Source organism: Acomys minous (genome assembly GCF_964271855.1).
Source record: "Acomys minous genome assembly, chromosome: 13".
NCBI classification, from domain to species: Eukaryota; Metazoa; Chordata; class Mammalia; order Rodentia; family Muridae; genus Acomys; species Acomys minous.
The window spans coordinates 69,816,836-69,841,947 of record NC_140495.1 but is presented as its reverse complement, the minus strand read 5'-3'; the positions used below and the strand labels follow the sequence as shown (position 1 = coordinate 69,841,947).

The following is a 25,112-nucleotide window of genomic DNA, read 5'->3' as shown; positions in this document are numbered from 1 at the left end:
GGAGATGACTCAGACAGGTCTTGGCAGTTTACACAAAGAGGTCTCATCATTGGGAAGGAAAACCTGAATGAAGAAGCCGCATTTATACATCCGTCATTCCCGAAGATAGTAGAAACATTTCAAATGCCACACCCTACACCCTTGGAGCAGAACTCAGCCTCAGAGAGTAGAAGCCCAGTCATGCGCAACCTACTTAAAGCAGAAAGGAAATTTGACTTGAGGGTACTGAAGATGAGTGAATACTAAAATTGCCAAAGGATGCCGTTCTGTGTCTCTGTTTTTACTATGTCAAAATCCTCTTATAAATTTTCTTTCAAGTGATTAAGTCCTCTTGGTCTTTTCTGTGCCTTTGTTAGCTGCTTTTTGTTTTAATTACAAAAGTAGCTGTCATGTTTAAGCCAAATGCCAATACATCAAAAATTAAGTATCCATTCCCATGCAAAGCATGCAGCACACGGTCGCGTACTGTATCGTAAGAGATGTAATATTTGATTTGTGCACCAAACTTTTGCCTTACTGGCAGACCAGTTAAAAGAGTATATTGAGAGCCCAGGGCACTCAGATTTCTAGAGAACTTTGTCAGGCAGTAGGCACAACTGCAGACCCCACAACAGGAGAGAGTGGTTGTCACAGAGGGGATGCGATATTGCTCAGCCAATATTGTAAGAGGCGTTACTCTAGCAAGCAAGGACATTTCGTGAGTGCGTAGGCTATGATTCTTCTGACCTGTGAACCAGAGCACCTGAACCATGGGGCGGGGGCGGGGGGGGGGGGGCCGAGCGGCGGGGGGGCGAGCTGAGTCGGGAGCTTCTTACTGCAGACTATGGAGTTAAAGGAAAGCAGAGTCCTGCAGGAGCACTTCATAACCCTGCAGCGCCCCCAAGACACTGAACTCTCTGGAGGCCATTGTCCAATTTGTTGAAGCTTATGTGATTCGAATTTGTACAGGTAAAAGCGCAGAGAGGTCAATGGACTAGCGCTAAAGTGACAAGTCTGGGTCTTTTAGCTGTGCAGTCAGTAGGCACCCTACTAAGTACTGGTAGGTGAAGCTGGGTGCTCCGTTCTGTTTATTTTTGCCTTAAGCTGACGCATGTAGATTTTTCAGAAATATTGCTTTGAGAAATAAAACGTATCAGTCATGTGACTTACGGCTGCCCCAACATGTTTCTTTCAGATACCATTGTTCTTATCGCTTCAATAGCAGTTGTTTCTGCAAAAACTCAGGGTAATATTTTCGCTACGTCAGCGCTCAGAAGTCTCCGGTTCCTACAGATCCTGCGTATGGTGCGCATGGACAGAAGGGGAGGCACTTGGAAGTTGCTGGGCTCCGTGGTTTATGCTCACAGCAAGGTAAAACTGTGCTCTCCGCACTGTATAGGAAAATTTTTGAAATGTTTTGTTGATTTTGTTGATTGCAATAATGTTTAATAAACTTAACACAGGCAGTTACTTCAGACTGTGGCTCAAGTCGTCTGAAGCACAGGTACATAATGCCTTACTTAAAAACCTTCATCTATTTCCTAGAAGTAGGAACATGGTTGAATTGTACAAAGATTTCATGTTTCGTATTTCAAAGATTCTTTTCACCTCTAAAATGTTTCATTCCTTTTCTACCTAGGAATTAATCACAGCTTGGTACATAGGATTTCTGGTTCTTATTTTTTCATCGTTCCTTGTCTATCTGGTGGAAAAAGATGCCAATAAAGAGTTTTCTACATATGCAGATGCTCTCTGGTGGGGCACGGTAAGTGTAAAAATCTGGCCTTGTCTATTAGTTATCATGAAATGTTTCCACTGAATATAACATAATGGTTTTCAGTGAATTGTCTTGGTGAAGATATTAACTTCCAAAAGGGATGAATGTAGAAATGTATGGTATTTATAAGTGACCTGAGGAATTTCTGTGCCTTTGGAGGCAAAAAAAAAAGAAATTAAACTTACACATAAATTAACATTTATATAATTTTGAGTGCTCAGTTGTTTCCAAAGTAAAAATTATCATTTTGAAAATAGAAAATGTTAACAAGATTATTTGTTTTCACTTTACAAATGTAATGACTTTATTTTCCATCCCATGAAAAGGAAGATCATTTCTTGGTTGTCAAAACAATGAAAGAGAGAAACGTGGTGGCACATGCCTGTAGTTTCAGCAGTCTGGAGTCTGAGACCGAAGGATCACAAGTTTAAGGCCACTCTGGGCAACATAACACAAAACTTTCAGAAAATAAAAGAAACAAAAAACACTGAATAGCATCTGATTCAAAGTGGGAAAAATTAAATGCACCAATCAACCAAGAAGAGAATCCTGGGGACATCAGAGCTGAGAAATCAGAGATCGTGTATACTTACTATATTTTCCATTCAAAATCCTACATTGTTACAAATATTTCCCAAACATGAAAAGTTACAATTGTCATACAAATAGAAAATAACTGAGCATGGTGGTGCAATCCTTTAATTCCAGAACTAGTGAGGCAGAGGCAGGCCAATCTCTGTGAGTTCAAAGCCAGCCTGGTCTACAGAGCGAGTTCCAGGACAGCCAGAAATACACAGAGACACCCTATCTTGAAAAGAGAGGAAGGAAGGGAGGGAGGAAGGAAGGGAGAAAAAGGAAGAAAAGAAATGCATGCTATCTTTTACTTTTAATTCAATTTTAAATTTTATCAATAAAATGTTACAGTCAGTTCAAAATAAGCACAGAAAGACTTACTAAATGTCAGGATATTGAAACATAAGTACAAATAGAGAAAAATCTGGCTGCTTTGACAGTGTAAGAAATGTATCAGTGAACATTCACTGCTATATATATATGGCAAAAATTATTTTGCATTGCTGTGTGTTACCTACAACTTACAGAGTTGTAAAATAGCATCAAAAGACACCGAATCCAATAGTCTGGAAGGGTGTACTGTGAATAATGTATTTTCCTTTCAGGCAAAAGTCTTCCCTGCATTGTAAAAACTTTACAAAACAGTCGTTTGGAACTTACACCTTAATAAGAGGTTCACAGTATATGGGAGCACTTTATACAATATACAAATTACATTTATTTTATTTTATGCCTTTATGATGATTTAAAGGGGACTTATAAGGAAATATACAAGATTTGTAATTGTGCAGAATGTTTATTTTATTCTTGAGAATATGATATCATTCCAACATTTCTCCCTTCCATTTTCTCCTCCAAACTCTCCCATATATCCTTCCCCATTCTCCTGCGAATTCGTGGCTTCTTTTTTCACTATTTGTTACTGCATACATATATGCATACATATTCCTAAATATTACCTGCACCATAAATATAATGTTACTTTTATATATGTTTTCAGGGCTTACCATTTGTGTGTTCTTGGTGTGCTCTTCTAGGGAGAAAAGCTACCCTCCCCCTTCTAGATTTCTTCAGTTGTCTGTAGTTCTTTGTGAAGAGTTGAGACCTCGTGGGCTTTTCCTCATCTACGTTACCATGCCCACTGATGTTATCCTTGTTCATCTCACGTTTGGACATTCCTGTTAATGAGACTTTGTGCGTGTAGCTTCTGGCATTGCTAGGAGACATGGTCTCCCAGCAAACTCCCTCATGCTCTGGTTCTTACAGTTTTACTGCCCCCTCTTCCACGCTGTTCCCTGGGCCTGCTGAGTGTTCTGTAGACATGTCCACTGGGGGCAGGCTCTACGACTCTGTGTTTTGAGTGATGGTAGTTTCCTGTAGTAGACTCTGTCTGTGTTGCAAAGAGAAATTTCCTTAATGAGAAGTGAAGACTGTACTTATCTGTGGGTATAAGTAATTATGTTTATAGATTGTTGTTAATGATTAGATTGGTTTAGTAAATTATTAGCTGTAGATTCTTCTGCAATGACCATGGCTTTACTAGCACTGGGTATTAAGCTAGGCGTCCAGTACCAGGAATGAGTTCCCTCTTGTTTAGCAAATTTTAAGTATAGGGAGCTGTTACTACTAAGGTCTGCTTGCTGCTGCTGCTGCTGCTGCTGCTACTGCTGCTGCTGCTGAGGCCACGGAGTTGTTGTGCCATGCTGTTCTGTAGATGTGGTTCCTAGGCATCACAGTTGAGTAGTACAAATTATTGTCTCCCTTCTGTGGAACCGTGTCTGGTGCCTTCTGGTACCATGAAGCCTAGTCATCAAGAAACGGAAGTTCAAGTCAGCTCCAGCTCAAGAGTTTTTGAACCATGTATCCAAAGTGCATGGTGTCTTCAGCAATAGGGACTTACTTTCCTCCTTTTCAGGGTAACCAAGGGAAACAGCAACAGACTATGTGTTTGAGGAGTCTCTTGAACAGACCTGCTCAACAACTAAAAAGACAGCTTTTCTCGTGTCTGCTGCTGAGGTCTTTGTTAGGTGATCTTTGGTACTTGGAGGGAGCACCTTCAGCCAAGATGAGAAAAGTTCATTAAAACTGTGTATTATGTTTATATATGGAATTAGATGTATTACAGTGTAAATCCCTTGATCTCATTAGCCACTGTGCATCGGTGGTCTCAGGATGCAGAGCAGCTAGAGAGCAGGATGTCCAGTGGTGGTAAATAGAGCAAGTATGAAGGATGCAGAAGACCCAGGCCATCTTTCTTGAAATAGCAGGGCTACTTTATATAGCTTGAGTCAGGGGGCAGGGAGGACAGAAGGACAGAGGGAGGAAGTGCTACAGTGGAGGCAGGGGCCTTCCAAGCATCATATCAGCTAGATTAGCAAACTGCTGATCAGATGATTTCTCAGAAGCCAGTTTTCTGGTGGGGGAAAGAGAAACCTAATTGGCTTTATCATGATGTGGCCTTTGTCTTTATGGTGTTGCATAGTCCCAAGCCTGATTTAGGTAGAAAGTGGTTCCCAGTTCTGCTGTGCTCTCTGAGAGATGTCTAGGCTATAGGCAAGACTCTACCTTGTCTGGCTTGGGAGCCCACATTACAGGTTTTTGTTGTTTTGTTTTGTCTTGTTCTTGTAGATAAAGTTAGTATGATTCCTTGTGGCTTTTTCAGAATGCTTATTGGTATTTTACTCATCTCCTCCTTCTGTATTCACCTCCCTTCCTCCCTTCTCCTGAGACATCCCTCCACTTTCCTCATTTCCTTTCTCAGATCATGGTGCGCTGTTATTCCTCTTGATTCTCCTTCCATTTTCTTTAATACTTACTTCTCCTCTTCTCCCAAAAGAGTGCCCTTTTCTCATGTGTGTAAAATGGTTCCACTCTCTTTATTCCACAGAGGAAGCTTCACTTATAAGTCACCCTTTCTTGAGTGCTAGGCAGCCTCTTGCCAAACCAAGAGCGTCTCATCATCTTAAACCATGACTGCAGCATTGTTAGGTTTAGCTCCTTTGGGGGGAGCGCAGGTTTAAGTGAAGGTTGTCTGTTAGCACACTGCTCATCCAAAACTCATTCCTGTGGCCTACAACTCCTCTAAGAGACAATGAAAACCTGTCAGGATTACATTGGGCAGAACTTGATATATTTCTATTATATAGTAGTAATTAAATAAATGAAAATTAGAGATACATTCACCTAAATTTTAGGCTTTCAAAAATATTTTTTGAGTATATGTCTTCTTCAAGATGGGAGAGTAGTCTATTATGTTAGTAGAATATTTTCTAGAACCACCCATGAAAAGACAGGTTATGCAATGAAAGAAAATAACCTTTGCTGAGTGCACATCAGTCAAGAAATCAATATCTAAAGTATATAAACTGTAAAACATCAACACCAATATTTTATCTATTCAGTAAATGAGTTGATGAACTCAACAGACAGTTCTCAAAAGAAATAATACAAATAGCCAATATATACTTGAAAAAAATTCAAAACTTAGCCATAGAAGAAATGTAAATTTAAACTGTTTTGGGGTTCTCTCACATCAGTCAGAATGGCTTTCATCAAGGAAACAAATGACAATAACTGCTAGTGAAGATAGGGGGAAAGAGGAAGACACACACTGTGGGTGGGAATGTATCCTCAATAGCCACTGTGGGGATCACTATGGAATTTCTTCCACAAACTAAAAAGGGCTGCATCACTACCAGGTATATTCGCAAGGAACTCTAAGTCAACACACCTTAAAGGCACATGCACACTCGTGTTTATTGTTGCACTGTTTGTGGCACCTAAGAAATAGAACCAGGCTGGATGTGCATGTTTTCATGTAAGGAGTCTAGATACAAATGAGCATGTGTGAAAGTATGTGTGCACATTCACATGCACCCTTAGTCCCATTAGAGGGAGAATTGCGCATTTTTCCTGCCACAAAGGCAAATGTCATGGTGACATCTGTAGGAAAGTGGATGCAAATGGAGAACATCATAGTCACAGCGAAATAAGCCAGATGCAGAAAAACAAAGAGTGCATCCTTTATCTAATATGGGAAGTCTAGATGTGTGTGTGTGTGTGTGTGTGTGTGTGTGTGTGTGTGTGTGTGTGTGTGTCGCGCGCACACTATGCACTCTCTTCAGCATGAAATAGAGAATCATAGGAAGAAAGAGATTGTATGCATGTCATTGGGGAGAAGAGGGCGTAATGAAACATATTTGACATAACAGCAGAAAGTGGGGCTCTTTGTGGGGAGGAATATAACCAGAAAAAGCAACACAGCTGGGGTGCCAGAGGAATGTGGAAGAGGGATAAATAAGGACAAAATATAATGACATGCAAGTATGAGAAGTGCTGTATGATAAAAAGAGAAAGGAAATGCCACAATGAAACTCATCACTTTCTATGTCACAAAAATGGTTTCCTTCCCTCTTTACATATAAGAAACATAGGGTGTTCAGAAAAGAGAAGGATGGAAAGAAGAAAGAGATCTGACATTCTTGAAATTCCTCTAATACGTAGAAAGTAAATGAAAACCTGTTACTCATGGTGCGATATGGTGTAAGCTGAAAAAATGGCTGGGTTTTCATGTGAGCAAAGGCAGGCAGTCTATAGTCCAGCCTGTTTGCTGCAGTCTGAATTCGGGTTTAGTGTTGCTTCTCTCGGATAATTCAAACATATTTCAATTAATGGAGACACTCGAGGACACCTTTTTTTCCTTTGAGATGCATTTGCTGGTGAATTAAGCCTGGCAGCTTTTCCTCTCTCTTCCCATTATTCTTCCTATTCTTCTTATTACCAATACAAATGGCTGTATTGTGTGTTAAACTGTGTGTGGGAAACTCTTAATATACTCTTGCTTAGTCACCAGCTAGCTTCTCTCGAGAGCAACACACAAAGCAGGCTTTCAAAGGTCATCTCTGTGATTTCCAGGGAGAAGCAGCATATTTTCAATGATTTCCACTTCAATAAGGCTATTTTGACTGGTGTTTAACCTGTACTTTACAGGTTTCTGAATGGCCTAATTATGTTTCCATTCTTTAAAAAAATCTAGCCTTCACATCAGAATAAAAATATAAATAAAAAGAACTTCCAGCATGCCAAGCTTCTAGGAATGAAAAATAAAGGCTTGTGATTCTAAAGCGGATTTGTTTATATTGGCTGACTCATTAACAGAGTTGTCTGAATCTTAAAAAAACCATGAAAAGTAAATAAGCAGGCTTATTATTTCTATTCATTACAAAACAGCATATACTAGATCTTATTGTTGAATACATTTAGATTATTGTACCTCTTATTTATATGCCACTAAAGACCTTTGTGAAAAGCTTTACTTAGATAATTTTCAATTGAAATTGTCCATGTTGCATCCAGTGGGTGCCTTAATAACTCTGGAGTGCCTAGATTAAATGGGAGAAATGAGACGATCGTAAACTGGAGTGTTTATGAGTTCTAGGCCTTATGAAAAGGGAAATTCTTTTTAGTAAGAGTCAGAAGTATCAACATTGAATAGTGAAAGTTTATTTGTGTTCCCCCTACAACTATAGTGCTCCAGTAAATTCCTTGCTTCAAGATAAGGAGGGCTGTCCCAGACAACATCTTTTAGGGAGACATAGGAGTGTTATCAGCAGTGATCAATTTCATCAACTGAACACAATTCCATGCTAAGAAACAAATGAATGTGCCCACCTCACTGTGTGAGATAACAGATACTCAAAATCTGGTACCAAGACCACACAGCAAGTGCACAGATGTGGACGGTAGCTGTTTGGAGCATGGACATTGATGTTAAGAACTTCAAACAGAAGTGTCTGCCAAGACAGCGGAGCAAAGGAGAACCATATTCTTTACTGCTGATACACAGTGTAAGCAGAGAGAGGCTTGGGAATTGCAAGGTACGGTGAAAGGGTTTCTGGGCTCTACAGTGGCAACTGGGGTTGATGTGGCAGGCAGTGGAGGAGGGGAGAACAAACTAACTCCTGCTTAGATGCTCCTTGCTTCTGCATGCTAGCCAGAGACCTATGTGATATTATTTCTTTTATTATTCCTAGCACTAGTTACCTCTTTTTCAGTTGCCTCAGATTTATTCAGAAATAATTTGAGGATGGTATTTTCTGACGTTATTTTCTGTTCTTATCTCCCCCTTTCTTATTATTTTTTTAACCTTTGATTCACTTTAGATTTATTCTGAAATGACTTAAGATCCTGCTTTTCTGAAGCAGTTTTTTCTAATAATAACCTGCTCTGGGCGACCACCTTTTTCCTATTACTGTTCTCCTTGTAAAAAGGCTAGTGCCATGTTTCTTAATGTGCAAAACAGCCGATAGAATGGCATCAGAATACAGATTCCATTTGAGACCGTGTCCCCGAAAAGATTATTTCAAACATACAGAAGAATTTGTATCGGCCAAGTAAAATCTCAGAATTCCTGCCAGCACTCTTATGAACTTTCACAAAGCAAAACACATCGATGGCTTCTACATGCAGTATAGTGTACTGTGTATGCAATGTGTTTCCACATCCCAAACCTATGTGTAAGATACATGCAGAATGAACAAGGATATCATTATCCTCGATAATACCCTTCAGAGAACCCCACCTTCCCTGCCTTGGAATCACCTATAAAAGTGTTTTCTGCATCACTGTACAAAGTATCATTTCCTGAATTAGTACCTGTATGTGGAGTTAAAGGTAATGATTGCCTTTTTTTTTTTAACCATCAATGTTTTACCTTATTTAGCCTAAGAGAGTCAACATAACAGCTTCTGATGATTCAAGAGCATTCCCAGCTACCAAATACCCGCACACCGCCGCCAGCCAGACATAAGCACCTCTGAGTCTCACATTTACCTTGACAGCATGTGTTTATGAGATGTACCACTCTGAAGGCTCTTTAGGAAATTCTTTATTAAGGATCCTGGTCCTTTAATAATGTGTTAGTCCACTTGTCTTTGATAGTATTATTCTATAGGCATTGGTGCATGCTCATTTAAAAAGAGAAGAAATACTCTCAAGAGATGTGAGTTTTAGACCCAACATTGGGATTTGCTGAAGTATTAGTGTTTGTTTTATTTCAGGTGAGTGTGGGTGGACATGTGAACGGGTATGGAAACCCGTGTATGTGTGGAAACTACAGGAGGACACTGGGTCCCCTGCTCCACCACTCACCATTTTATTACATTGGCATAGATAGGATCTCTCACTAAATCTGGATACAGGCTGATGGCCAGTAATCTCACTGTCTCCGGCCCTACAGTGATAGAGCTACAGGTGTGTAGAGCCACACCCAGGTACTCACATAGGGGATTTGAGCTCAGGTCCCTGTGCTTGTGTATTTGGTCTAGCTTACCCAGTGAGCCATATCTCTAGTCCATGGAGATTTGTATTAATCATTCCCTATATTACAATAGAGACAGTCACATTAACAAAATACAGATTTTCTGTGGGCATGGAAGGAGATTAGGACATGGAGGTGGTCTGTCAAACACTAGAAAAATATCAGCCATTACAATCATTATATATTTGACCTCAACCCCCTAAAAACATTATGAAGGATAATATCCCAAGGAACCTGCCATAGAAAACCCAAATTATATGATGCCACCTGCTGCAGGACATTCTGATAGTTGGACCATAGAAAACCTTTCTGAGTCAATAGTTCAAGTCCCAAAGCTGACTGTCAGAATCAAGGAACACACATTCTCCAAAGCCAGATTTCATGGGGAAAAAGAAGGAAATGGAAGAAAAGAAAGGTAAGGAAATGGGAGGGAGAGTGAAGGAGGGTATTACTGACATCATCAATGCAATTGTTGTTCTTCAGAGACACCCCAACTCCCACTGTCAGGAGAGCCACAAAAAATGCCATAATACAGATGCAGAGGATGCAACACAGACACTGCAGGCTCCGCAATTGCCACCTCAGTCTCTGTGAGTCCCTCATGAGCTCTACTTAGTTGATTCCACAGAATCAACCATTATTTTTTTAAAACCAACAAAATTTCTACCAGAATTTGAATTTGCTTTGTTATACTATTCCTAAGGAAGAATTTGATTGCTAAACATTATAAGGCACCTATAACTCCCCCTCACACAATAATTATACATTTAAGTCAAAGTTCTCAGACCACAGAATTTGACAAAATGTGTGGTTTTACTTGTATGACTGCAACTTGGTATATATAACATGAAGCAAGAACTTACCTGGGCTTTTTCCCATCTGCCCAGTCACTTTCATCAAATATGGCTGAAGAGGTGGCACAGACTTCAAAGGATTAGAGACATGCCAAAGACAAGCAAAGGGTGAAGTGATCTGTGTGGCTGCTGACCCTGATCTACCTGCTAGACTATAGCCAGGGATTGCAACTGCCACCTTCCAGGCCAGATTGTGAGGCATAGGGACAGTCAGAACCTTCTTGACTCAGAAACTGTCATACCAATAGAATAGCATGTAACAAGACACCAGAGAGTTGTTGTTAGAGTTTTTAACTTTGTGTTTATTTGGGAGTTTTGTTTGTTTATTTGCTTGCTTGCTTGCTTGCTGCAATTTTATTTTTTTTCCTTATTCTTTGACTTTCAAGACAGGCTCTTGCAGGTTAGCTCATTGTGGCCTTGAACTCACAGCAATATCCCTGCCTCAGCTTCACAAGTGCTGAAGTGATTGGTATGTGCCATTTTGCCAAGCAATTCATCAGTTTCTCAGAATACACTTAACATTTTGGGATCTTTAAGTATTAGAACTAAACTATGCAGCCAAGTAGCAGTGGCACACACCTCTAATTCCAGCACCTGCAGAGCAGAGGCAGATGGATCTCTATGAGTTCAAGGTCAGGCTGGTCTACAGTATGAGTACTAGAACATCTGAGGCTACACAAAGAAACTCTGTCTAAAAACAAAAGAAATTATATTAGTCAAAAGTCAATGAGTAAAAATTGTAGAAATTTTTTTGTGAGATTTTATTCCAATTAGCCTGTTAACAGCATATCTTTTGCAAACTCTGTAAATAGGTCAAAATGGAACTATGCACAATACAATGATCCAAAAGACCATATTTCCTAATCTGCATCTCATATGTATATGAGATTATTTTATATATGCATTATTTCGCACATATATTGTGTATACATATATATATATATATTCACTCTTGTATATAAAAAGAAAAATTCACAAACTTGTATTCTTCATACTTGCCTACGCATATAACTATTCCTTAGGAATTTAAATGGATGCTCTCATAACTTACCTCCATAACTTACACACTAGGCACATCCTTAAGACCCACAGAACCCTGTCCTTCCCATTCTTTGAGTGCTTCAAGAGTCAATATCACCTGTCAGTGCTCTTGTATTTGTAACTATTATGGCATGGTTAATTTCATAGTACTGGAAAAGCTGATTGTCTTAGTCTGTGAGGAAACACAATGACCAAAGCAAATTGAGGAGGAAGTGATTTTTTTTTTTTGCCTTACACATTCACATCATTACATAGTTTACTATCAAAAGAGGTCAGGGCAGGAGCTCCGACTGGAACTTGGAGGCAGGAGGTGATGCGGAGGCCATGGAGGAGTGCTGCTTATTGGCATGCTCCCACTGGATTGCTCAGCCTGCTTTCTTATAGAACGGAGGACCACCAGCCCAATCTGCAATAGATGGGCCCCTCCCCTATCAATTACTAACTAAGAAAATGCTCTGCAAGTTTGCCTACATCCCAATCTTGTACAGGTATTTTCTCAACTGAGGCTCCTTCCCCTCTGATGACTCTAGTTTTAATTAAATTGATGTGAAACTAGCCAATAGTACATGGTACAGACAGATGGATGGTTTACAAAATGGACCAGAATGTCTTTTAGAATCTCAAAACTGCAAAATACTAAAATATTATTACTATAAAACCAAGTGTGGAAATCAGTTAGAGGAAAAAGTGGGGAAGAGCCTGGAACACATTGGCACAGGAGACAACTTCCTGAACAGAACACCAACAGCCCAGGCCTTAAGGTCAACAATTAATAAATGGGACCTCATGAAGCTGAGAAGCTTCTTTAAGGCAGGAGACACTGTAAAGAGAACAAAGCGACAGCCTACAGACTGTGAAAAGATCTTCACCAACCCTACATCTGACAAAGGTCTAATATCCAAAATATATAAAGAACTCAAGACATTAAACACCACCAAACCAAATAACCCAGTTGAGAAATGGGGCTAAGAACTAAACAGAGAATTCTCAACAGAGGAATATCAAATGATTGAGAAACACTTAAAGAAATGCTCAATGTCCTTAGTCATCAAGGAAATGCAAATCAAAACAACACTGAGATTCCATCTTACACCCATCAGAATGGCTAAGATCAAAAATTCAAGTGACACCACATGCTGGTGAGGATATGGAGAGAGAGAAACACTCCTTCATTGCTGGTGGGAATGCAAACTAGTACAGGCACTTTGGAAATCTTTCACACAAACTCTGGTGCCCCATATTTGACCATGTCCCCTGGAGGGGGAGACCTGGTGGCACTCAGAGGAAGGATAGGGGGCTACCAAGAAGAGACTTGATACCTTATGAGCATATACAGGGGGAGAAAGTCCCCCTCAGTCACAGTCATAGGGGAGGGGAATAGGGGGAAAGCAGGAGGTGGAAGGAATGGGAAGATACAAGGAATGGGATAACAAATGACATCATGACATATCTAATGATGACTTACCTAATCAGAATATCTGTGACTGAGTAAAGTTTTTTTCATTGTGGCTTCAGTTATTCACTGGAACTTGTGATTATTTGATAAATAATAGGGGGGATTTTTAAGGATATTTGATTAAACTGTATTTTAAGTAAAAAAAAAAGAAATAGCAATGTACATGATGAGGTATGATTTTGATTTCTGAAGACTGGTATTATATTATGCTAATAAAACTATTTAAGCAAGAAAAAAAACCAAGTATAAACACACAACCCTGTTGAGTGGAAAATCCTACAAATCTAGAGACTCTGTATATTCAGGTCATTGCATGAGACTTGACTTCATCCTAGACACACACACGCAAAAAAAAAAAGGGAGAAATAAGTGTTTTAGAGCAATTGTTCTTACAGAGGTACTGGGTTTAATTCCTAGCACCTACATGGTGACTCACAGCCTTCTGTAAATCCAGTAAAATGGAATCTGTTATCTTCTTCTGGCCGCTTTAGGCACCAGGCACATACACGCATGAATGCATAGATGCATGGAAGCAATTCACTTGCATACGTAAAATATAATATCTTTTTAAAAACATAAGTTATAAAAACATAAAAAATGGATGCATTATAGGTGATTTTTATGAAAATAAAAATATGAAGTAGAGTCCCAGTTCCTCACAAACAATGTAAGGAAATAAATGTACCTATATGTGTCTTAGGGAGCAATAAAACATTATATGTGTTATATATTTTAATTTATATAAATGTATTATATATATATGGTTTAGATTTGTGATGATGTGCTGACTAGCTATCATAGACGTTTCAATTAAGAAGCCTTCACTGAGACTGAGGACATAGTCTAAAGATAGAATATTTGCCCGTAAGAGAAAGTCCCTGGATTAGTTCCCCATGTACAGGAGAAAGAAAGAAGTCTTCTCTGTGCATAGTCATATATTAATAAAATATTAGGAAGTCATTCCACCTACAAAGAATAACAGGACTCTCATAAGAAGACTTATTTTTTCATTGATTATGCTGCACTAAAGTTCAACTCATTCCCTTTATTTTGCTATGCAAAGCAAAACTCTGATATATTGTGATTCACTTCTAATATTGTATGTAATAGGAAAGAACGAAATGCTTTGACTCAGGAATTATCCAAAATGTCTTAGTACAAGCAGAACCCATTAACCAACCACACTTTGGTTCTCTGTTCATCCTGGACCCACCCAGTAATCCCTGTCATCCCCGCCCACCAGCCTGTATGCAGCTCTGAAGCATCCTCATGACTCACCCAAGATGAACAGAGGCGTTGGATCTGATTCCAGCTCCATTACCACTATTCTCAACCCTTGCATCCTAATGTCCTATGCACATAAAGAGCTGACAAAGAATTACACAATCCAGGGGCTGGCAGGGTAACTGAAAAGGAGGAACTATATTATTTATTTGATGTTGGATTCCTGTTCTAAAGAGACTGGCATTTAAAAGAAGTGCCTTATTTATTGTCTCTGTCATACAGTGCTCTGTTATTAGATTTAGGTTTTTTTCCAAAATCAATGCTTTTTAAAACTCCAAGCATCCTAAATCACGATGCTAATTGCATACTATAATTAATAGTCACCATCTGCCCTTATGACTGAGAGTTGCTGAGATACTCTATGTAGGACAAGTGGTTGCAATATGGAAAAGATGTGGTATGATAAAACAAGTCATCTTATTATACTAGACCATCAAAACACTGCTGGGGTCTTAGAAATCTATTATGTGTTTTCCAGAAATCACATCAATTGCCTTATCTCCCCGCTCAACTCTGAAGTCCATTGCAACTTCCTCACAGCCTCTGACAGTCCCCTGTGCAGCCAGGCCAGGTTCCCCAAAACAAGCTGTTGCTCTAGGAGTCCCCTAAATGCCCTGACCACTGGTATCTGTGGGCACTTCCATTTCTACACCTCTGAACCTACATGAAATGAATAGTTAATGGACCCAGCCAAAGCTCGGAGGTCTCTGGAAGGGAGAAATGCTTAATGGTTTAGCATAAGTCTAGGATGCTAAGAATCAAGAGGGCTCTGTCTCTTGGCTCCCATGTAAAGGGTGAGCTGGCTAATACTATCACAACCTTTCAGTGTCTAAGAAGTATCCTAGTTACAGTTAACTTGTCGTCTGTAACTGAACAACTCAAAAGGTCAAAGGATTGGAGTCATAGTTTCAGGATAGTCATCCCATCACCACTTGACCCGGTGGTTTTGAAGAGAGCATCCTAGCAGTGGGAGCATGTGGCAGAGAGGATCTGTTCATTTCATGGCCAACTTAAAAGCCACAGAGGGTTCACGTCATTGCGAACCCAATGCAGAGAAAGAGGAACTCACTGCCATCTAGTTGTCTTCCTCTTTTGTCTTGGTCTCACAGAATGATGCCACCCACAGTCAAGATGGTTCTTCCCCCTGAGGTGACTTTTACAAAATAATTTCATGGACATACCCAGTGGTGTGCCACAGTCTCCTAGGTGATTTCAAGTCCAATCAAGTTGACAGCAGAGATAAACTGTGCACACAGTGTGGTTGTGCTGTTCTAGAAAAACTTGATGGTACCTAGAGAGCAGTTTCACTTTAACATCCAGGAATTCGTGAAAACCAATGCAGGTCTATGTAATGTTTGTTTTAGAGAATGTATCAACCCTTGTGTCAGAATATTGGTAGCTACATCAACCAGACAAGTGACTATGAATTCCTCAAGAAAATTCATTTTGTCATTGTAAAGTGCACCCTAGAAGCTTCATCGGGTTTTTTTTTGTTTGGTTGGTCTTGTTTTGTTTTTCTTTTCTGGAATATATTGTGAGAGAAGGTGTGTTCCGTTGAGATGTTTTCATACATACATGCATATAACGTTATGTGAGCACATTCAATCCCCACCCCACCCCCATTTTCCCCTCTGCTGCTCGTTCACCCTTTCTTCTTCTCAGGAATGCCCCGTGTGTTCTTATAAGATGAGACCCATCTTACATCTTACAGACATGAAAGGCTACACTCTTGAAAAGGAACAAAAGTAATTCTCACCAAGTCTTTCCCTGGTATAAAAGGGAAGGAATTGGCCACCCAGTTGCAAGATCCATCCTGCGCCTGCCCATGCCTGGTAGCCACAGGTCCATAAGCATCCAACCAAGAAATTCCTGAGTTTCTTTGAGTTCAGAGAAGAGTGATTAGTTGAGAGAGGAGATTCGGCTACTGGCTCCACCAGGTGCTCTGGACGTGTTTCTTTCAGAAGCCAGACAGGGGGCTGACTCATCATCAAAATGCAATGGCAACTGGGCTGCTTTCTCTGACTCTGCAACACTTCACCTCAGTGTCATCACCATCCGTGGGAGAGAAAAAAGTCACCAGGATAAAGCACAACATAGCCACTTTAGTGTGTTCCATTCTGCAGATTTAACTATAATGCTCGAATTCGACTCTTTGAGAATCTTGACTTAGCAGGAAAAAAAATAAAATATGTTAGAGAAACACAAACCAACCAGGAACTGCCACATTTTCCCTATGATGAAACCATAAAATATTCCCTTAATGGGTTATTACTAATAAATTATTACAAAAAGAGTAAACTACTTGACATAAAAACAATGGTTGCTTAAAATGCAACAAAACTGAAATACAACTTTGGTTTTGGTATTACCACGAACTATATTTGAGAGCCTCATACCGATATAGCTGAAATTTGACTCTGTTGACTGCTAGATGTCAGTCCAGAAACCTCTCTGAAGCCCTGGAGGGGCTTTTCAGCCCGCAGGCCTCTTACTGACTTGCACGTGGTGCCCTCCCACACCTCACTTTCCCCTCACTTAGGCCTCTGGTTTTCTTCAGAAGTTTCCAACTTCTTCAAAGTGGTTAAAGGCATTGGCAGAGCTTTCCCAATTCCCATCCCCACACATACTGTGCCTACATTGTCTCCCACAGAAAAACTGTCTGTTCATCCTGCCTAGGCCAACACCTGCAAAAAGTGTTCTTGATTCCATGTCCCCTGCCTCCTTGAGTAACCTACCCCATCATAAAGTCATTATCCTTTCCTTATTCAGTTTTACACTTCCTAAAACACTGTACAAGCCCATTCTAGGAAGCATCCCCTCAAGTGAGGGGCTTACTGTAGTTCTTGCCCTATATTTCTCAATCCATGTCTTTTCAATAATTTTGAAAATATCCTTTAATTATTTTCTAAATACTGAGTTCTCCATTATTGGTAGCAACCATCATACTAGATGTTGGGAAGATAATAAAAAAAAAAACAAGTCTTTTACCCCTTCTGGTAAGAATATAGTACTTGTTATAAATTCAGGTACTATCATAAAGCAAGGCGCACAGACCATTGCGATGTATCTCTGTGATTCCATCACTTGGGACACTGAGGCAGAAAGATTGCAAATTTGAAGGTAGCCAGAGAGCTATGGAACAAGACCACGTCCCAGAATGGAAGAGAGAAAAAAATGAAAGCAAGAAGGAAAGAAAGAAGTAAGGAAGTGAAGAAGGGGGGAAGAGAGGGAGGGAAGCAGGCAGACAGGAAATAGCTGACAAGCGATGCTTTCATAGACAGGGTGGAGAAGTCTTTATCCATGGAGGAATAGTTGAGAGAAGACCTAAAAGACAGTAAGGAGCCCTGGGAAGATTAGGTAAAGAAGAATTTCACTGATAGAACAGCATCACTACCAAGGATACCCAGGCTTGCACTCATCAACAAGATTCTAGATTGTCTGAGACGCTGGAATGCCATAGTGATTAATGTACTCCCAGCAAATGTGAAATAAAAATGGTCTCTAAAGAGACCAGATCATATGAACCATGGATAGAAGTCACAGAACTTTTTCTAAACTCAAGCAAATAACAATTGAAATATTTTTTTTATGAGAGGGGAGTGAGAAAATGCCATGTCTTTCAGTTATAAAGAGAAACAGCTAGAGAAAAGGGTAAATAAAACAGAAAAGGTAGAAACTAGAGTAGCAATCTGGCCTGCCAAAGGGATAGTGGTAACAGAAGATTGGGATGAATTTATAGCTTCCTACACAGAATCAATGGGACTTGATGATAGGTCCAGTGAAGGGGGAAAGGAGAAGGAATAATTGGGATGAGCCTAAGGCTTCTGATATGAGCAACTGAATGGATGATGGGGATTCTGACTACAATGGGAGGGAATATAACAGGAATTCCATAAGGAACATTGCAGAAGAGGATGTAGAAAGATTGTAAGAGCCAGATGAACAAGGAGTTTGCTGTGAGATTGTGTGACCTAGGAATGCTGGAAGATACACCCATAAAAATCTTACCAACATGACTGCTTAAATGTGAGCTGAATGACGATGGGAACAGATTTGCCAACGTGATAGGAGAAAGCCCAGGTGGCCTCAACCCTACAGAAAGAACTACAGACAACTGAGGGCTGCTGAGGACAGGAGACGTAGTCTTCCCCCGGGAAGAACACATCAACTGCTTATCCAGTACCAAATGGTCCGCCCTAGAAACACACATATAAGCAACTTTATACTGACTGAGCAGGTTGTACTTATGTACGTAGAAATATATGAGTGTGCACATATACACATGTATATGCAGCACCAACTAATGAAAAAGAAGCTATAAATGTGAAAGAGGGCAAAAGGAGGTATGTAGAAGGGTTAGAGAGAGAAAAGGGAAAAGGAAATGATGTAATCATATTATTATCTCAAATTTAAAAGAAAAAAATTTAAAAAGGAAAACAGAATGTGATATTTGTCATTTCATGCCCAGATTATTTCAGATAAACCGATTATATTTAGAAAACTTGATAGAGTGATGTTTTGATGGCCAAGATGGTTTAGTGCTCCAGAGGACCCAAATTCAGTTCCTAATACCAACATCAGGTGACTCACCACTACCCATGGCTCCAGCCTAGAAGGGGACTATAGTCTCTGGCCTTTGTTGGCACTGCACTCACTAGCATATATCCAAATACGTGCATGAGCACCCAATTGAAACAAAATCCTTTTTTATCATTGAAAATATGGTAAATTTTAAAGTTAAAAAATTAAAGATAGTATGGGAAATCATTTCCGGAACAATTAGGTGAAGAAGAAAAATAAAATGTACTCAGATTAGAAATGAAGAATTGAAAGATTTACTGTTTTCTCATGACACAATTTTTTGACTGAAAAACTACAGATTATACACATACACACATACACCTATATAGACATACTCAAACACACATGCACGTGCACACACACATTCACACACACACACACACAAACACAGGCAAACACACCAGTAGAATTCTTGTACACCTCTATTTCTTGTCTTAGTTGTTTGTATAGATCATGCCTCCCTTCCAATGCCATAATTATCGCAGGACAAGAACTATATGCCTTTCATTTTTGTTCCACTACAAATCACAAAACATACCTTGAGCACATGAGGCTTTAAGAAAATGCCATTGATGAACAGTCTTCGTTAGAATAAATTATTGTTTGAGGTCCTAGCTCATAAATCCACAGAGCTATCTCTTCCACATCAGGGATTATGATCTTCTGACCCAAATAACTTTCCTTTGAATACACATAGGCAAGCTAGAGAATAACCAAATATGCAGGTTATTCCTTCCCTTCAACAAACAGAAGTTCTGTTTTGCGTCATGGGAACCGAAAGCTCAGTGACAGAATGTGCGTCGTGACTTAGTGGAAATACTGTTTTGCCCCCTGTTCCTGGGGCCTAACTTCCTTCTCAAGTACTTAAGCTGGATGTTCTATTGACTTTGTTTCTAGATTACACTGACAACCATTGGCTATGGAGACAAAACGCCCCTAACTTGGCTGGGAAGATTGCTGTCTGCAGGGTTCGCACTCCTTGGCATTTCTTTCTTTGCACTCCCTGCTGTGAGTATCTTTGCAACAATAAATCAGCCTCCATTGGGGCGAGCCCTCACACATCAGTGCTCTGAAGAGCGGATCTATTTCATTGACTGATACTATTGTTCTAATAAATGTTGACTTTTTAAAAAATGTATTCAGGTAGGTGATGTACAAAATATGATCCTGAGTTTTCGATATCAGCTAGATCTGTATAAACAAAAAATTTAGACTATTTCAATCAGCCTGCCATTAATACATTTTAAATGATTATAAAGATTTAAAGATGGCATCATTTAAACAGATTACTCCAGTTTGACTTATAATGTACACAAATGAAAAGATGGATGTACACAGGAGTTCTTTCCTCCTTGAATGAAAAGCATCTGACCTCAAGTGTTGTAAATGTGTCAGATGATTTATTCCTGTGTCAAAGCCATTGATTTTTTTTTCCCGTAATGAGAAGTTTCTGCATTTTGTCAGAATGAAGACACATTTATCTTCTTCCTCCAGGCTCCTGACTACTTTCTTTTCAGTGGACGAAACTTGACTTCCTGATAATTTTAGCCTCTTGTTTCTTTAAAGGCAGTTGGACATGACATTACAATTTGCCTCTACCCTCTGGACATCATATTTGGCTCCTCCATCTTAGATGGAGCTTGGCACCAGGGCATCAACAGTAAGAAGTGAGGGTCCAGCCACAACAGGTGTGCCTAAGAAAAATAGTCTCATCGTTGCTCCAGGCAGCAGGCCATGCCATGTGCAACCTCTGTCGAGCGCAAGCCAGAAAAAGCTGAGCGCGCAGAGGTCAGATGGGGATTTTCAGTACCACAGACTGGACTTCACAGTGCTTGCTCTTTGACTGTAAATGGCCTCTGCAGGCACTCTTGTCCTTGCCACACTTAGGTCCCAGCTTTCCACAGGCCAGGTGCTTCAAGCACAGACCACTCAAAACCATGGCAAAGACACTGCACCAGCAACACAGAAACTTGGGCATTACACCTCAGTATGAGTAACATCTGTCACTAACTTGAGGTAGAGAGCTATGTGCGTCTTTACAACACTTATATCCAAATTTATTTATCTTATAAGGACATGATTTGTACGATTCGGGCCCATCCTAATGACTTCATCTGACTTGATTGCCTCTGCTGAGGGTCCTATCTTCAAATAACTCACATGCTAAAGTGCAGGCAACATATGAATTGGGGTAAACGCAGCTCAGTGATGCTTTGGTTTTGGTTTTGGTTCTGGTTTGGGGGGGTTCGTTTTTTGTTTTGTTTTGTTTTCATTTTTGTTTTAGTGTGTTTCTTCGCTAAAATAGTGGAAGACGAATTAATGAGTCCAAATACATAGTGGGATGAATAATGTGATAATGTAAATCAAGTGATTACTATGAAGAAAACTAAAAACTCTCCTTCATTTGTAAGGCTATAAAAATACATTTTTTCCTGATGCAAAGTGGTAATAAGACAAATGGGGGTCAGAATCTTCCATATGCTAAGTAAACTCTTTTTGTTGTTGTGTTTTGTTTTTGAGCTAGGGTTTCTCCATGTAGCCCTCGCTGCCTTGAACTACAGACCAGGCCACCACACCCAGCATAAAGTCAGCTTTTACAGCTGTGCCAACAATTCAGAAAAGAACAGAGAAAGGATCAATCATCAGGTTTTCCACTAAAAAAAAAAATACCTTTGGAAACAGTCAAATGTAGCCTGGGTTTTCTTCCCTGAAAGCAATGGCACGAAATCCTTGCTGTTTTATGTTTATGTTTGCCCTGAAGTCACAGAGATAAATGGACTGTTAAAATAGACAATCGAGTCCAGCAGGACCAACACTGCACAGGAAGAGATATTGGGAGCCTAACAGCCAGGGCAGGAAATGAAATTTGGCAATAAGCAAGAAGGGATCAGTGTTCAAAATGTGTGAAGACTTGGGGTCAGGTAGAGTCAGGGTCAGGATGTCCCACTGTGAAATGCAAGGATCCTATAATGAAACTCTGAGCCATTACAGGGAAGTGAAGCTATGATGTTGTGTTAGGTTACAGGTCAGAGACTAAATAGTCATTCATGGAAATGTTTCCAATAAAGTGATTGCCATTTTCATATACAAATTAAATTAACCTATGTTAGAAATTGGTAAAATGTGCTTACGCTGAACATAGCCTTTTGAACAATGCCAAAAAAGAGAAGCCTTTACTGTGAAATGTTTTACTGCGTTCTCAGGATAGATGCTGAGTTGTCACTTTGTTCTCTATAGCTGCCAGCCAACAGAGGTGCCTGATTAAAATTTTGGAGAGTGCATCAGTATTGTGCCAGGAAAGTATCCTAGTTAGGGTTACTATGGCTGTGATGAAACACCAGGACTGAAAGCAACTTGAAAGGGAATGTGTTTATTTCATTCACAGTTCTATGTAACAGTTCATCAAAAGCAAGGAGGGTTCCTGGCAGTGGTAGCACAAGCTTACACTCCCAGCAGTCAGAAGGCAGAGGCAGGTGAATCTCTGAGGTGGAGGCCAGCCTCGTCTACAGAGAGAGTGCCAGGACATCCAGGGCTACCTGAAGAAACCTTGTCTCAGAAAACAAAAACAAAAACAAAACACAAACAAACAAACAAAGGCATGGAGGGCAGGAACTCCAGCAAGGCAGGAACCTGGAGGCCAGAGGTGATGTAAAGGCTGAGGTGGGGTGCTGCTACCTGGCTTGCTTCCCTATAACCTCATATTTGGGAAGCCTGATTAACTGAAGTTCCCTCCTCTCAGATGACTTTAGCTTGTGTTAAGTTGACATAAAACTACTCAGCTATTCAATTGACCCCTTGTCACCTTGATACACAAAACAATCACTGTTAGGCCACAACCTTTCCTTTCTTGTTCACCCCCAATATTGTATATTAGCATTAATATCCCAATGTAAAATATTTCCAAACTTAAAAGTTCCACAGTCGTGCAAATTCAAACACTTTAAAACTTCAGTCTCTTTATAAAAAAAAAAAAAGCCCAAAGTCATTTTTTTAATCCAACGTTTCTCAACCATAGGTGTGTATAGAATAAAAAATAAATTAAATACATCCTTACCTCAAGATGGAAGAACTAGGGCATAGTCACAATCTGAACAAAGCAAAACCAAACTCTACCTGTGTAAATAACTCCTTAGCCAATATGTGGGATTCACTCAGGATCTTCTGGGCTCCTCCAATGGACTTGGGCCACTTCTCCAACTCTGCCCTCGACAGCACACACAGCTTGTCTTTTAGGGTCCGACAGACTCACTCCATGGCTACTGCTGTTCTCGGTGCTCACCCCCATAGTACTAACATCTCCAAAACACTGGAGTCTCTTGCTACAACTGGGCTGCAGGTTCACCAAGGAATAGCCGCTCCTGGCCTCTCTTTAGGTACTCCATCCCTGCCACATGGTGGCAAGCCTCAGCTGCTCTCCATGACCTCTTCATGCCCTCAAAACCAGCACCACCTGGGTGACTCTTACATTACCAAGTTCAGCTACCAGGATGAGGTACAACCTTGGCCACCTCTGGAATCCAGCCCCTGTGTGTTGACTCTGAGGAAACACTTCCCATAAGACTTCGCATCAATGATCCTGCGTTCTTCTGAATCACAACTGACTCTTCAGTCCCAGCTGACCAGCATCCACTGTCCGAGCAATGGTTTTGCCTTAGTGATCCTGGTCTCTTGTGAATCACAGCTGATTCATCAGCCCCAGCTAACCAGAACAACAGAAGCTTAACCAAATTAAAAAAAGAAAGAAAGAAAGAAAGGAAAAAAAAAAGACCCAGTGGAGTCTTTGCTTCCTACTGAAACCTAACATGCCAGGTTTTCATCCTCTTCTGCTTTGCTCTCAACCTTCTTATCTTCCAAGACCCTGGAACAGTAGCTGAGAGCTACATCCTGATCCACAAGCAGAGAGAAAGGGAGTCTGCATTTGGCATGGGCTTTTTAAAGCTCAAATCCCGCACCAGTGATACAGTTCATCCAACAAGGCCACACCTCCTCATCCTTCTCAAATAGTGCCACTCCCTAATGACTACGATGAACCTCTGGGAGCCAGTCTTAGTCAAACCCACCATAGAAAGGCAAAAGAGGATGGTGAGCCTTTCCTCTTTGGGGTTCTCACAGCTCAGGAACTCAGTGACCATGGTTTCCCATCTTACCTTGACAGCAGAACTCTCTATATAAAACATAGATTTTTTTTTACATATATCATAAAGATACTTTGTGTTTTCTCCTACATATTTATACTTAATGGGAAATGAAGTTAGAAGAAAAATCATTCGATCTTTCCCCAAATAGTCTCATTTAACAACAACAAAAGCAGTTCTAAGTGACTAGAGTTGACCTGGATTTAGAAGGGAAGAGCATTTCTGATACCAAGTGGAGAAATATTGCTTAAAGCTATAAACAAGACCATATAAAGCAGGTCTTCTAAAGCTTGGCTTATGTAATCACAATTTGTATGATGTGGAGATATTGCATAGTAGAAGACCTGCACTGAAAGAGAGAAAAGGGGGCCCATGACTTAATTCAGGGCATTGTCATTTATTCTAATTAATAAGAGAGGAAGGCACTACAACTAGCAGCAAACAGTATTTTGCCATCCTGTATTTTATACATGATTGCATTAGTTGCCTGGTTCTTGCCACCAAGAACTGTGAAATCTCAAGGTAAGATGGAAGGTCAAAGGTTATCTAGTGCCTAAAAATATCTCAGCCAAGTTGGCCAATATTTAATACCTTCTAGAGATAAAATAAAATTTAAAAAGCCACCACTTCTCCAAAAGGTGTCACCTTTGAGCAAATGAGAAGTGGGCATTTCTTACCTGCTGATGATACTAGCTAAGAAGATGCCCATCTCTAACCTAAGGGTTAGACTCCTTGAAGTTTAATAAAAGGCTAATAATTTATAGCTAGCAAGTAAAATCCACAGACTTGAAAGCATTGGCGCTCCCAGCATCATACTAATGAAGTCAAGAACACAGACCCAGCCCAAAGACTGAATGTAGCAAGCTCTGAATGTGAACCCAAGGTTGAGACAAAAGGCATCTGGGTTTCACAAACATCAGACCTAAAGAAACGGAAAAGAGAAGTAACCATCAAAGAGACAGATTTTTTTTGCAGTTCCAGACAATAAGCAAAAGGAAATCAAACTAGCAACAACAAAACATTTGGGACCAGAGATGGCTCGCCAGTTGAGCATATGCCGCTCTTGTAGAAGACCTGGGTTCAGCTACCATCACCCATACTGAGCACCTTGCAA

General features: G+C 40.1%; 1 protein-coding gene across 4 annotated transcripts in view; it reads left to right on the top strand.

Moving 5' to 3' along the window:
* KCNQ5 (potassium voltage-gated channel subfamily Q member 5) overlaps positions 1-25,112 on the top strand; it is a 532,656-nt gene that overhangs the window by 417,928 nt on the left and 89,616 nt on the right. For all 4 annotated transcript variants that reach the window (XM_084753486.1, XM_084753487.1, XM_084753485.1 and 1 more), the window contains exons 4-6: positions 1,175-1,350; positions 1,619-1,744; positions 19,761-19,871. In XM_084753486.1, coding sequence (XP_084609612.1) covers positions 1,175-1,350; positions 1,619-1,744; positions 19,761-19,871 — 413 coding nt within the window. The remainder of the gene's footprint in view (positions 1-1,174; positions 1,351-1,618; positions 1,745-19,760; positions 19,872-25,112) is intronic.